This window comes from Acomys russatus, chromosome 9 (assembly GCF_903995435.1).
Source record: "Acomys russatus chromosome 9, mAcoRus1.1, whole genome shotgun sequence".
Taxonomy (NCBI): domain Eukaryota; kingdom Metazoa; phylum Chordata; class Mammalia; order Rodentia; family Muridae; genus Acomys; species Acomys russatus.
In genome coordinates this window covers 32,804,830-32,817,776 of record NC_067145.1, presented here as the reverse complement: position 1 = coordinate 32,817,776, position 12,947 = coordinate 32,804,830, and the positions used below count along the sequence as shown (strand labels likewise).

Here is a 12,947-nt window from a genome sequence, read left to right as displayed (position 1 = left end):
CTCTGTGTGCTGGCCCAGGCCGCCCAGACACTCACGGTTTTAGGCTGAAGAGGTCTTTGAAGCCCGGTGCGCCGGTGTCCTTGTTCCTGTGTTTTTCCGCAATGAGTTTCTCTTTCGTCCACGTCATCTGGACTTTGTCGGGTGTTGGTGGGGCTTGGGTTCTAGCGGCCGCTGTGGTATGGGATGCGGTGTTCCTGTCGTGAATCAACTGGGCCTGGTGAGGGAACAGCAGAAGGTCGGATCAGGGAGTGGCTCTTGGAAGCCACCCTCGCGAGAACATGACCAATGAGGCAAGCAGGCTGCAGAAGGAATCAAGAATGTTCACGTGCCAACTGGCTAGGACCCCTCCACACAGGGCCCTGGCCCTGCCCCCACCCCACAAGCATCTCCCCTATCTCTTATATTACCATATGGACTCCTGGTTCCCTCCACAACCTCTTTATTCCTCACTTTCCTGCCTTGACCTGGGACTCTGCTGAGCTAAAGCAACACGGGTACCAGACTCTCCTTACTTGGTATAGCCCTGAACTCTCAATCATCAACCCTGATGCACACGTCAACCGGACACACCATGGTACATGGCTTCCATCAGGGGCCCTGGAGGGTCATAAGTGTGTGGTGCCTGGTAGCCCTGGGAGGACGAGCAAGGGAGCGTCTGCCTACATGGCCCCATCCCATGGCTTAAGCATCAAGGGAGTGAAGTGAATGTTTAAAGATCTGAGAGGGTCAAAGGTCAGAGCAGTTCTTCCCCTTATCTGGGCTCTGCGAACCATCACAGATGCTCTGAATCTGGGCTGTCAACAGGCAAGGACAAAAGGGAACATGGTATCTGTCTCACAGACCCACAGCTAAAGCTCAGAGACAGGGAACTTCTCAGAGTCCAGTGAGGACAAAAGGCTCTAGGAGACCTTGTTCCACTAGGCATATCTACCTACGTGGAGGCTAAGTCGGGCAACATGCAGATGAAGACACAGAAATCCCCAGACACCCCTAGGACTCATAAATGTCCCCACATGACAAATCGATGTCCCCAGGGGAGCAACAGCGAGAGGTAGCAACTTGTCTTCTTCATACTTGGCAATGTAAGCCACTGGTAGATGAGGACACATAAGGACACATACCCTCTGTGTGATCCAAAGAAGTGAATCTGGCTGACTGAAGACCTGCCACCTGCTTGACCCTCGTAGCCTTGGCCTGTGTGAGTAAGGACTTACTACTGCCTGCTCACCTGCAGAACCCCAGCCAGGATGGGTCAAAATCCACCAGGGAATGCTACTTAGCCTGAGCCACTCAGTGTTGTCTATACAGCAGAGGTTATCGTGAGGGGCCTCCGTGATGGACATTGAAAGACCCATAAGGTAAGGCTCAGCCTTGACTTCGTCAGACCCACGGCAACATGGGTCAACTCAGCTGTATCTGAGCCCCATGGTCCTAGTGTCCTCATTTCCAACATGGGCTTAACTTCCCCAGTCTCCACAGGGAAGAAGAGCCTGTTGGTAACCTACCACAGCATACCCAGGAGATTCTAGCAGCGCAACTGAACGTCCCCACCCGCCCTGCTCCAATCAAACTAGAGGCCTCTGTCTCGCATGGAAGAACATCTCTGCTGAAGTCAGACTCTTGAATGCCAGCCTCCTACCCCCAAAACCCTTCTTTATCCGAGTGTAGTAATTCTCCAGGTTAAAGATGCCACTTAACCTAGTATGGGTTCTTTGTCCTGGCTGAGGCCAGAACAGACTGGCTGGCACCCTGAAGCCCACAGGGACGGTGACAGAAACAAAGCCACCGAGTCTTCCCAAAGAACGCTGGAGCCAGCTGCCAGGCACCCACGCTGGAGGCTCTGTCCACAGTCATGGAGGGCATCCTGTCTGGACCCTAGGTCTCCTTTGCCCCCAGCTCTCCTAGGAACCTGAGGAAACTCTGCTCTGATTCCAGCAGTTAGCCCTGTGACCCAGTGAGGTGACAGGGTGGTGGGAAGCAGAGGGTTCTTATGCCACTGTGACCACAGTGTGTCATCAGTGATCCCATAAAGAATCACTCCTTCCATCCTGCAGGGCTACAGGTCAGATTCCGGAATATGTACAACAAAAGACGTGAGGGGCTGAAGTGACCACAAAGACGCCCCAGCCCTCAGAGTCACGCTGTAACAACGGGCACAGGTTGGCCTCACTCGCTTTCCATTAACGACCCATGCCAAATGCCACTGGAAGCGTGTGAATCCAGAGGCATGTGTTGCCGGGTTGCTCTGTGCTCCCATTAACACAGATCCCATGATTGGGGCCAGAAGGCTGTGATCCCCCCTTTCTTCTCCCCAGCGCACACACCTCCCTCTCCCGCTCATTCTTGGACAGCTGCATCTGTTTCAGCATCTGTGACCTCTGCTCCATCATTAGCGTCTTCTCATAGGTGAATGCAGAAATATCATTTTCAACCTAAAAAAGTGCCAAGCCACAAAAGTCAACGGTGTATGCAAAACATGGGGTCACTGACAAACCCGATCTACCCAACCCTCTTTGTCAAGTGGAGCCGAGCGAGCAGTGGCCATGATTTCTGTCCCTGGAGTGTCGGCACTCTATCCCAGAGCAGCCTGGGAGAGCATGAGAAAGTGTGACCATGGGTGGAAGTATGCAGTCTGCAACAACAGGTGGAAAAATACTACAGCCAACTAGCATCCCTGCCGGGGACTCTGTAACACAGGCAACGATGCTACTGTATATCACACTGACCAAGCACACAGCTGGTCAGGGTTATGGACAGGGTATTGCTGGCTCATCTGCAGGAGCTGGTCCTAAGGGACATATACTTCCAAGTAACTGATGTCATGTCCTGTCCAGACAAGCTTACTCTTCAGAGTTACTAAATTCATAGGAAAGAGATACCAAACCAAGGGACGCAGCGCAGTGTTTAAGCACTAGTGACCTGAGGATACTGGCAGGTGGCGGCCAGCGCCTGGTTGCTGGTCTCCACCCTTAGCCCTGGGCTGCCTGGTAAGACCTCTTCTTCCAGGACTCCTTTCTGGGCAGCTTCTGTTACTTAGTCAAAAGGATCGTGTCTGACTGCTAATGATGCTATTTCTATGACTTGTAGATGCCATCTACAGAGGTGGTTGCAGGTAGAAGCCACAGAGAGTGAGTCTGCAACTCCAGATGGCTGGGAAATGGCCAGATGTAGATATGCGCTTCTGAACAGCACACCCAGAGCACAAAACCCAGCGATACGCAACCTGCCCTCTGACTTACACAAAGCTCTTACAGAGGGAGAAGAACACAGCCCTGTACCACAAGGTTCCCTGGGAGCTGACAAGAAAATGCAAGAGGTCGTCAATAATGCAGAGAGATGCCAGACCTCATCCATGATTAAAGAGACACGGGCAGAGACAAGCAGTTTGCAAGCTCTAGCAAAGAAGTGCCTCTGTGGCCCTAGGGCTGGGCTGGGACTCCTCCATGTGACCATGGGAGGATGGTGGGAGGCCCCTCTACCTAATGTGACACTCCACATAGCCATAGAAAGGAAATGGGCCCTTTTGGGACACCCTTCACCAAACATAACCCCTCTGTGGAAGAGTAGGCCTCTCTGTGACTATTTCTACTAAATGTGACACCCTTCAGTGCTACTCCAAGGAGCGGGCTGCACCTACCCAGGCACAGACTGGGCAGGGCCCCGATCAAGTCAGCCATGATCAAGTGACTGAGGAGTAAGGCATATAGACCACACAGGTGAAGACGCGGCATTCAGAGAAAGCAGAAGACAGTGAGGAGAAAAGAGCACATAGCTCACCCACATGGGGCTGCTCAGTCCATAGTCTGACCCTGGATCGTCAGGGACAGCTGGAGTGGGCATCCTTAGGCATTCAGACACAGTAAACTGCATCGACTGTGGCCCATGGCCGCTTTATTCTGCCTGTTAGCTGCAGCATGACGTCACACGTGGCCCTATATACCCACGGATGGGCAGGTCATTTCTAGCTGTGGAACCGTGAAGCCACAGGACAGAAACAGAGCAGCAGGCCCCAGACCTCTGGGCAAGCCTCACCCATGGGGCTTCTCCACTGAGCTGCTGTCAACTGAGACATGCTCAGACACGGAGTATGGATGGGGACAGTAAGACTACGCAAGCGTCACCCAGAGGCATGTGTTGGGATGTGTCATCTATGACTGCAGAGGCGTAGCGTGACATCCAGGTTCTGCCTCGTACCCACCCGCCCAGGGCACACAGCCGTGTACGTACCATCTCCACCACCTCCACCTCAGCGCTGATCCTGAGGTGGTACAGGAACATCTGCAAGTCTTTCTTCATCTGGATGCTGTTGTCATCCTCTTGGGCCACGGTGAAGATGCGCATGCGGCACTTTCGCCACACCTGGGGAAGGGAGGGGACGTTTCTGCAGGAACTCGGGTGAGGCCATACCCTCCACGCTGCAGGGCAGTCCCTGTAGCCTAGCTGCTGCCCTGCAGCCCTAGGGCGGTCACCTTGTGCTGGCGCAGCAGGAAGGGCAGCAACATGAGCATGCCGCCATCGTGCACGATCCACCACACATCGATGTTCCCATTGCTGAAGCGCTCTTGGTTCTGTGGGAACAAGTCGATGTTTTTGGCCACCAACAATGCTTGATGTGCTGCTGTCGTGTCCCGGACAGTGTCTGTGGAGAGAGGCGCCCGTGGGTGAGTTGCCAAGGGCCAGGTGGACCGTGGGATGTCATGGGGGGGGGGGGCAGCTAGCTTTCCTCCAGGCAGTGGGGAGACTGTCACAGGCTAAGTAGGCAGGGTGCCATGAAGTCATCTACCCAGAAAGGGCATCAAAGAAGAATTTTCATGTCACCAGCCACTCTGTGATCTCCAGGGAACTGTGTGTCACATTCTAGGAAAATCCCTAAATGGGGATTGGGCTTGGACATGAGGCGGGAAAATATTAAAGATTGTAGAGCAGCCATTTGCTTTTCCAGTGACAAACGACTTGGCCAGCACATCCAAAGGTCCCAAACATATACTCTCTGGCCAGACACTTGGGTATGACAGCAACACCTGTAGGGCTACCATGGAACCTAGGGGGTGGGGGGAGGGATTGGGGTGGGTGGGGAATGGCTGCCGCACCCACCCACAAAGTTCTTCCAGGAGAAAGGGTTATCTGCCTGCTTCCAGGCCTCTGGCCAGGCCATGAGGACAGTGTTGTGCTTCATGCCACCGAGGCCAGCTGACTGGATCAGGTGGGATGCACCATCTCGCAGGTTGGAGGACACCACCAGTTGGCAGAAGCCTTTGGTCTTCTCTGCACCCATCAGAGACCGGATATTCTGTGGGAGTTGAGGGGGGTTAGGGCATCAGTGCGTGATGCCAAGACACACGTCAGGGGCATCGCGTCCATCACCACGGCAGTGTGGGGGTCCACAAACATGCCACAGCCTGGTGTTTAGGGATGGAGATGTTGAGGAGTGCTGAAGAGTTGCTGGCCGTGTGTGTTTATACACACGTGTGGTTAAGAGACAGAGTGAACCTGATACCATGAGGTACAGCTGAGCACAGGTGTCAAGCAGGGTCACCACCAGGGTGCCAGGTAGTGCATTAACATCATCTCTGACGTTATCAACCATCCACTATTGTTTGGATTGGGGGGGGGGGTGGTTCATATGAGACAAAAAGCATCAAGTGCTCACGGAGTCATGTTTCATGGGTTGACCTTAACAGCCTTTGAGCAAATCAAGGGCTCCAGCAAGAACTATCAGACAAGACACAACGTCAGCGTCCACTCTCGTCTACTTCTGTCATCCCATCACTATGCCAGGCATCTACCAGGACAGCTCCTCCCTCTCCAGAGCCGCTTGGGGTCAATGACTCGGGGCACACCATTCAGTATTCAACAGCCCCTAGGGATGCTGTTCTCCTTCTACGGCTCCTAGGTCCCACTGGGTGCAGGGCGTCAGTGGTACTGAGAACAACAGCCCTACTCGACTTCACACTTATGTGGATGGTCACCCGCACGCCTCTGCACTCTCCCCTTAGGCATCCATTTTCCGCATCTCACGGTAAACACAGAGATGTAGCCTATGATGAGATTCAGACTTGGTTATCGATGCTGCGAGGGTCAAGACTTTGGAGACCCCATAATGAGCTGGATGAGGTTGGCATGGGAGGCAGATATGCTTGGGGAACTAGGTCTGTGAGTGGCTGAATGGTGTCCCAAAAGGGGCTCATTAGGACCATGTTATAGCCAAGATGGGAAAATGTGACCTTATTTGGAAAAGCGTCCTTGCAGAAGGAATCCTGACCCGTTCAGTGGGACCCTGAACCCAGTAACAATTAACCCTGAAAAGGCAGGGAGAGATCTGAGATAGAAGGAAGGCAGCCAAGTGGAAACAGAGGCTGAGGTTGAAAGGTGCCACCTCCAGCCTAGGGACGCCTGGAGCCCCGGAACTAGAAGAGGCAGGAAGTACAGCCCACCCTGCCCGCACCTCAAATTTAGTCTTCACCTGGTCTGTGTTTGCTCCACAAGTCCCAGGACACTTTTCTCCCTCCTCTGCCTGATTTCAACTACCTCCTGTGTGAGCCCCACAGTGACACTGCCCTGTATCACAGCTCCACAACTAGAGCTGTACTGAGAATACACATGGCTCCCAGCCATTCTCCTTCCCCTCCTCCCCAACTTCCTCTTCACTCCCACCAACCGCCAACCATCCAGGGTAGAGGAGGCTCTCACAAGCACGTTCCACTTATAGAATTCTGCATGAGTCAGGAACGATCTAAACACACTGTCCTAAAAGGGGAACATGCCAGTAAGTGGGAGGCAGCCCAGGCAGGAGGTGTGGTCACAGGGACACAGCTGCTCCCAGGCAGGCAGGGAAGAACGGTGCCCACAATGGGGGTTTCACAGGAGAAGTACTAGAGAGGCTGAGTCAGCGTGATGGCATGTGGCAAGGCTACCCTATTCTCCTATGGGCTGAAGGTCACAGCACAGAGGTGGCTATGGAGTACTGTCCGGAAGGGCATGCCTACCGTACAGGGCAGCAATGCACCGCGGCCCTGGCTTTGTGATGCTTGTGTCCCTGACACTGGTTGCCATATTGCTTTTCCTGTGCTTAGAATCAAGGAGCTGGAGCTGGGTTTTAGCTCTTGCCTTACAGAGAAAGCCTGGCCCAGTCTACTGCTTTAGAGGCCAGAGCCCTGACCAGGCAGGCACCTGGCCCAGACAAGAAGTCGGCACACCTGCCAAGGCCACTGTGAGCAGAGAGAGAGACTCGCGGGAGGAGAAGATGGGATGCTCGGGAAAGGATGAGGTGACTCAAACCCTCAAGCCCTCTCATGCGATCATTGCAGCCGAGGGAAGGTATATTAACCCTGGTAAGTTAAGGAAACACCAAGCAGCAAGTTTCTTAAACACACTTTGAACATTTAAAAAGGCTTTCCCAAACTGCTTTCAACTTTATACTACCAACACCAGTCTGACTGGAGGACAGAGCTCCATCAGAAAAGTGATGCAGGTCCCAGATGCTGGCATGAGGGACAGATGGGTCCTCAGGCAGCTCCTTCATGCCTTTGCTGATCAGTAGGAATGACTAATTCCAACGCTAAAACCTTTCCTGTGGTCACCAGGAGAGGCAAATGCTTGGCTTCTGCTTTTCAACATGTGTTCTTCAGAACCTTCCGCCTAAAAGCACTTAGATTAAAGTCATCCAACCAAGGTTTGGTTGTGGCTCAGTGGCTGGGCACTTGTCTAGCACGTACGAGGTTCTGGGTTCCAGCCCCCAGCACTACAAAATAGAAAAGGATTTCCTTTGACACATAAGTAAGAAAGCTAAGGATGTTCTTCCCGTGTCTTATCAGATTGGAGACGGAAAGCGGGTCAGAGGGTCCCCCCACAGAAGCTCACATCAACACAAATGCCTTCCCCTTGTGCTGTGGTCCATGCACACCCTTGCAATCTGTCCAAGGGGCGGCCTTAGCTCTAGGATTTCCTCGCAAGTGTGGAGGAGACACCTGGACAAGACATGTGCACGGCAGTGCCTAAAGCAGGCACTGGTGTCTTTGTGCCCAAGAAATATCACAGAATAAAAAGCAGAGTCTCTCCAAAACAGAGCCACCGCCTCCCCCATAACAGAATGCCCCTCAGACCAGCGGCTGGTCAGACACCAAAGGACAAGACAGACAACCACCCATCCTTAAGGACAGTCGCTGGAATGCTTAAATTCACAGGTGTGCAATCAACAGCAGCCTGTGTTCAGATCCAAGGCTCCGCAAACTGAAGGACAACTGCTGCCCCTTCAGGGTGCAAGAGATGGACCCACGGCTTCTCCTGCCCACTTTGAACTTGACGGATCTCACAGTGGCCTGAGAGGCTGGCCAGGCAAGTGATGCCATCATTGAAAATGCCATAGGATTGACTGTCACGCTGGATTAGGCCATCAACAGCCATTACCATCTGTGCCCAGTCGCTCTTTGAACAGTCTTATTGCCTGGCAGGGGCTGAACTCAGAAACTGGGCTGCAGCTTGCGGACACACAGACAGCAGGAAGCCTAGAGGCACAAGCAAGACTGGATAGGGATGGCCGTAAGAGAAAAGCTGGCTGATCACCCCGCTCCAGAGGAGAAGGTGACACCCAGGCACGGCAGCCATGACGGGGCCCTAGGTAAGGTTCACAAACAAATGGAAAGAGAGAGGAGTAAAACAGGTTTCTGACAAGCTGAAGATGACAGGACACTGGAGATGACAGGACACTGGCCTCGTGAGGACAGCAGAGGCTAGAGGTGGACACAAGGTGACTGAAGACACTACTGGCTCTGCTTCTGCTTAGGCTGGAGGTTTCCTGTCACAGTCTGAAGGCACATGCAGGAACCCGGGAGTTACAGGGCCAACAAACTGTGGGCAGCGGGCAGCAGAGATGGCGCCAGTAAGCTGCAGGAGCAGGGTTGAAGACTCACCCTTCTGGCAGCACACAGCCTCGTTACCCACCATCTCTAACTGCTAGGAGAAGCTGGGGTACAACAGAGAGCTATGACAGACACCAGGAACAGAGTGCCAAGGCTAGGCACGGGGTTTGTCAGTGCTTCAGTCCCACAGCATGCTGAGGGGAGCTGCCACTGCCCCTCTGTCTCAGGAGACCATACACACCTCATCTCTTCAAGTCTTACTTCAGACCTAGTAGCCACCTTGACAGAAACCAAGTGGCAGCTTGTACAAACTGTACAAACAGCTCCTAAGCCTCGAGACGTAGGATATGGCTTAGCCCGTCTTAGATGGTTGTAACCCTGACCTCACTCACCCGCCCCTCCACCTGCCTACCTCTTCAGCACGCTGGGCCTCCACATGCTTGTCTAAGTAGGTACCCTCCAGCACAGAGCCCACGATGGTCAGGCCCTTGCCAGCCTTCAGCTGCGAGGTGAAGGACAGCAGGCGGGGGTGCTTTACACACTGCTCGGAATCCAGGTTCAGCATCACCAACACCTGGGGCCTGTGGACAGTCAGGCAGGCACAGGAGTTACAATGGCAACACGCACCCAGGGCTCCAGTGCTATCAAGCTAGATGGGACAGAGATGGGGGAAGAGCAAGTAGACAGCACAGGAAGAACAGGTGGGAGATGACAGGTGGGAGATGACAGGTGGGCTGGGGAAGACAAGGGAAACGGGAAGGACAACAGGTGGGGCAGGTGCAGGTCTTGTGTCTGAAGCTCCAGGTGTCCCAGCTAAGGGTGCTTTGCTCAGCCTTAGGACAGAGGAAAATCCCTTAAAGGAGTATGCCTCTGACCCACACTGCTGGTCACTAATTGGATGTCAGGACCCATAGCTGGCTATTCTTCCATCATCAGGAAGTGATGTCCTGCCCGATCTCTCCCCAGGGGGACAAAAGCAAAAGCTTCTGAGACAGCACCCAGTCAGAGGGTAAGGGTCTCTGCTCTATTCTGCTATCCTGGGGCTGGGGCTGTGGGGTGTACTCACCTCCAGTTCTTGGTATGTGGGGGCCCATGTTCCACACGCAGCAGGGCATAGCGGGCAGCATTCAGCGACAGGCCCCTGATGCCATCACCCCATTCCTTCTCAGCCCTGTGTGAGTACAGAGGAAGGCCACTTTGTCCCAGGAGCACTCTAAGAAGGTTTGCTTAGCTGGGCCGTTCGCAGTTTCTGTAAACCCAGGACAGAAAGGGGCTTCCCAAGACAAGCAGGGGCTACTGGGTAAAATGGAAGGGTGTCTGCAGCAGGGCTTCCTTTGTTGTACTGATCACTGGGGACACCAGGGACAAAGGGAAGAATGACGGTGACACTATGACTTGAATGCCCTGAACTAGATTGGTCTCAAGGCCCAGCGAAGGGACAGAACTGTCAGGGAAGGGCAAAGGTAACTTTGTAAGGATGGAACCCTGGAATGTAATGTAGCTCTTGGGACACACCATCCTGGCATAGGGTGTGTGAGTGTGTGTAAGTGGGTGTGAAGAATGTGTGTTAGTGTGAGTGTATGAATGTAAGTGAGCGTGTATGAGTGTATGTGTGTATGACTGTCTATATGAGTGTGTGAGAGTATGTATGTGAGTGTGTGTGTGAAAGAGTGTGTATGTGAGTGTGTGTGTGAAAGAGTGTGTATGTGAGTGTGTGAGTGTGAATGTATGAGTGTGTGTATGTGTTGTATGAGTGTGTGTGAGTGTATGTGTGTGTGTATGAGTGTGTGTGAGAGAGAGAGAAAGTGTGTGTGTGTGTGTGTGTGTGTGTGTGTGTGTGTGTGTACACATACACATGTTTACAGTGGGCATCACACATCAGTGCTACGGTTGACAGAGTCCAAAATTCCTTAGATACACTGTTTACAGCTACAGTTACAGCTGTCATACATGTGCCACAGATGCAGCCGTAGATGTGCCTGTTAATAAATTAGAACACACGTGAAACAAAAATAAAATAAAAATTAAAAAATCTGCCCCAGCTATTTGGACACTTGATCCTGCACACACCTGAGCAAGTCAGTCTGGCTGGGGCTAGGGGATGACACCGATACCTAGGACTCCATGAGACCTCATCAGCAGCGCCCAGACTCATGCCCTGGGGAGGCCCCTGGCTCTGTGTGGTCATGAGGAAGTGTGGAGAGGTCACAGCCATCTGGGGGTCTGCCACTCACCCGCGGTACTCAATGTACTTGTAGATGCAGCCAGCGATGAGCATGGCAACCAGGGCATAGTACCAGGAGCAGATGAACATCAGGGCGAGGCAGAGGCTCATCCCGAGGAAGGAGAGGGTCCTAATGCACACGAAGCTCGGATCAGGGCCACACAGCCCCCAGCTAGCACCTGGAAGACTTTCCCCACTATGAAAATCAGCCCATAACCCCTGGCAGTCAGGCCTGCCACTCAGTCATCCCTGAAATATGAAATGCCTCCCAAGGACTCTGCAAAGCTGCAGCCTGAGGACAGTGCAACTGCCTCTTTCCCTCCTGAGGTGCACGACAAGACACCCAGCCACACGCAGAACACAGAATGCCCTCTGTCCACCCACGCAGCTCCGTGCTGAAAAGGAGCCTCAGGAAGACCAGCAGCCTCCAGAACAGATTGCATGGGCTCAGGCACGTGGGCCTCTTAGGGCAGGCATCCACACACAAGGCCTCACCAGTGGTAGAACTTGAAACGTGGACGCCAGTTGGGGGTGCGCAGCAGGGTCTGTACAGCACAGGCCAGGTTCACAAACATGTAGCACATGAGGAAGAACCTGGAGCAGAAGGAAAGTCCAGGGAGGCTGCTGACCGCCCAGGGTGGCCCAGTAGTATCCTGCTGCTACCCTACCACCCACTGCTCGCCGCCTTCTAGGGAGACCCTCCCTGCCTACATATGGCGCCTCCTCTATGGGCCTCCACACAGCAGCTGAAAACCTTACAAAAAAGTCACACCCCTACCATCCCTGGCCATATACCACAGAAGCAGCTATTGGCCCCATCTGTCCAACCACACTGGCCTCAGCTGACCCAACAGCTATGTGCCCCACAGCACATGGCCTCCTGTGCCTGCCCTCTATGTTTATCCCTTACTCCACGTCCAAATAGGAAGGAGCAGTAGCTAAGTCCTCACACCCGACACACTGGTGTCCTTGCAGGCTACTCACATGGACAGGATCGGGGCCACACTGTCCAGGGAGGCGATGAGGATGCCTGTCTCACAGATGAGGGCGGTGAGCAGCAGGGCCCATGTGGGCTCCCCATTGGCTTTTCCATGGCCAAACACCTGCAGCAGAGAGAGAGAGAGGTCAGTGGATGGGGCAGGAGGATGCCTTACTGTGTGTGAATAGAACATCTATGAGGCAACGTCATCTGAAGTCTTCGGGGACTTATGTGCAAAAATCTAGCTTTAGTCACATGTCACCCTACTGTATGCAGCCAGGTCCAAAAGAAAACCCAACAGCTGTACAGGCAGGCTCAGTGGACATCCCTGCCACACATGGTCTTCCATGTCTGCTTGTTTGTTTTGGTATTTTTGTTTTTTGTTTTTGTTTTTTTCCTATCCTCAGACCACTTCTGTGTGGTCAGTACCCTCGCTGGACCGGCAGTCTCCAGAATTTTTGGAAAACAACTTCCTTTGGTTTAAGCCATCGGGCTATGACACTCTGATGGGTCCAGGACTCTCATTACATCCTGCACCTCTAGGGTCACTCTGGGAACTTCAGTCCCAGCTGTAGAGGCCAGGTCCAGGGGTACCAAACCCCTGGCTAACATCAGTGTGACCATCCTTGGCCTCAATAGGTCACCTGAACAAACATGGCCCACTGGAAAGGTGTGTTAACAGCGCTGGGCAGGCCCTGCCCTGGGACTGCACCCACAGCCCAGCAGCTAGTGTGAGATATAACCAGTGTTAGCGTCCAAAGGCAGGGCAGATGTCCCCCATCTCCATTCTACAGGTCCCAGCTCTGCAGGACAGACGCTTAAGGGAACCCTACACACCCAAACCTGATGCCCAGCATTATCTGCTGCAGCCTGAGTGAAGGGCTCA

General features: G+C 53.4%; 1 protein-coding gene across 3 annotated transcripts in view; it reads right to left on the bottom strand.

Annotated features, from left to right (window-relative positions):
• LOC127193835 (solute carrier family 12 member 7) overlaps positions 1-12,947 on the bottom strand; it is a 52,262-nt gene that overhangs the window by 4,275 nt on the left and 35,040 nt on the right. For all 3 annotated transcript variants that reach the window (XM_051151081.1, XM_051151082.1, XM_051151080.1), the window contains 10 exons: positions 12,067-12,185; positions 11,578-11,676; positions 11,093-11,212; positions 9,925-10,029; positions 9,271-9,439; positions 5,095-5,290; positions 4,470-4,639; positions 4,228-4,359; positions 2,325-2,432; positions 36-214 (listed from right to left, as the gene is read on the bottom strand). In XM_051151081.1, the coding sequence (XP_051007038.1) occupies positions 36-214; positions 2,325-2,432; positions 4,228-4,359; positions 4,470-4,639; positions 5,095-5,290; positions 9,271-9,439; positions 9,925-10,029; positions 11,093-11,212; positions 11,578-11,676; positions 12,067-12,185 (1,397 nt within the window). The remainder of the gene's footprint in view (positions 1-35; positions 215-2,324; positions 2,433-4,227; positions 4,360-4,469; positions 4,640-5,094; positions 5,291-9,270; positions 9,440-9,924; positions 10,030-11,092; positions 11,213-11,577; positions 11,677-12,066; positions 12,186-12,947) is intronic.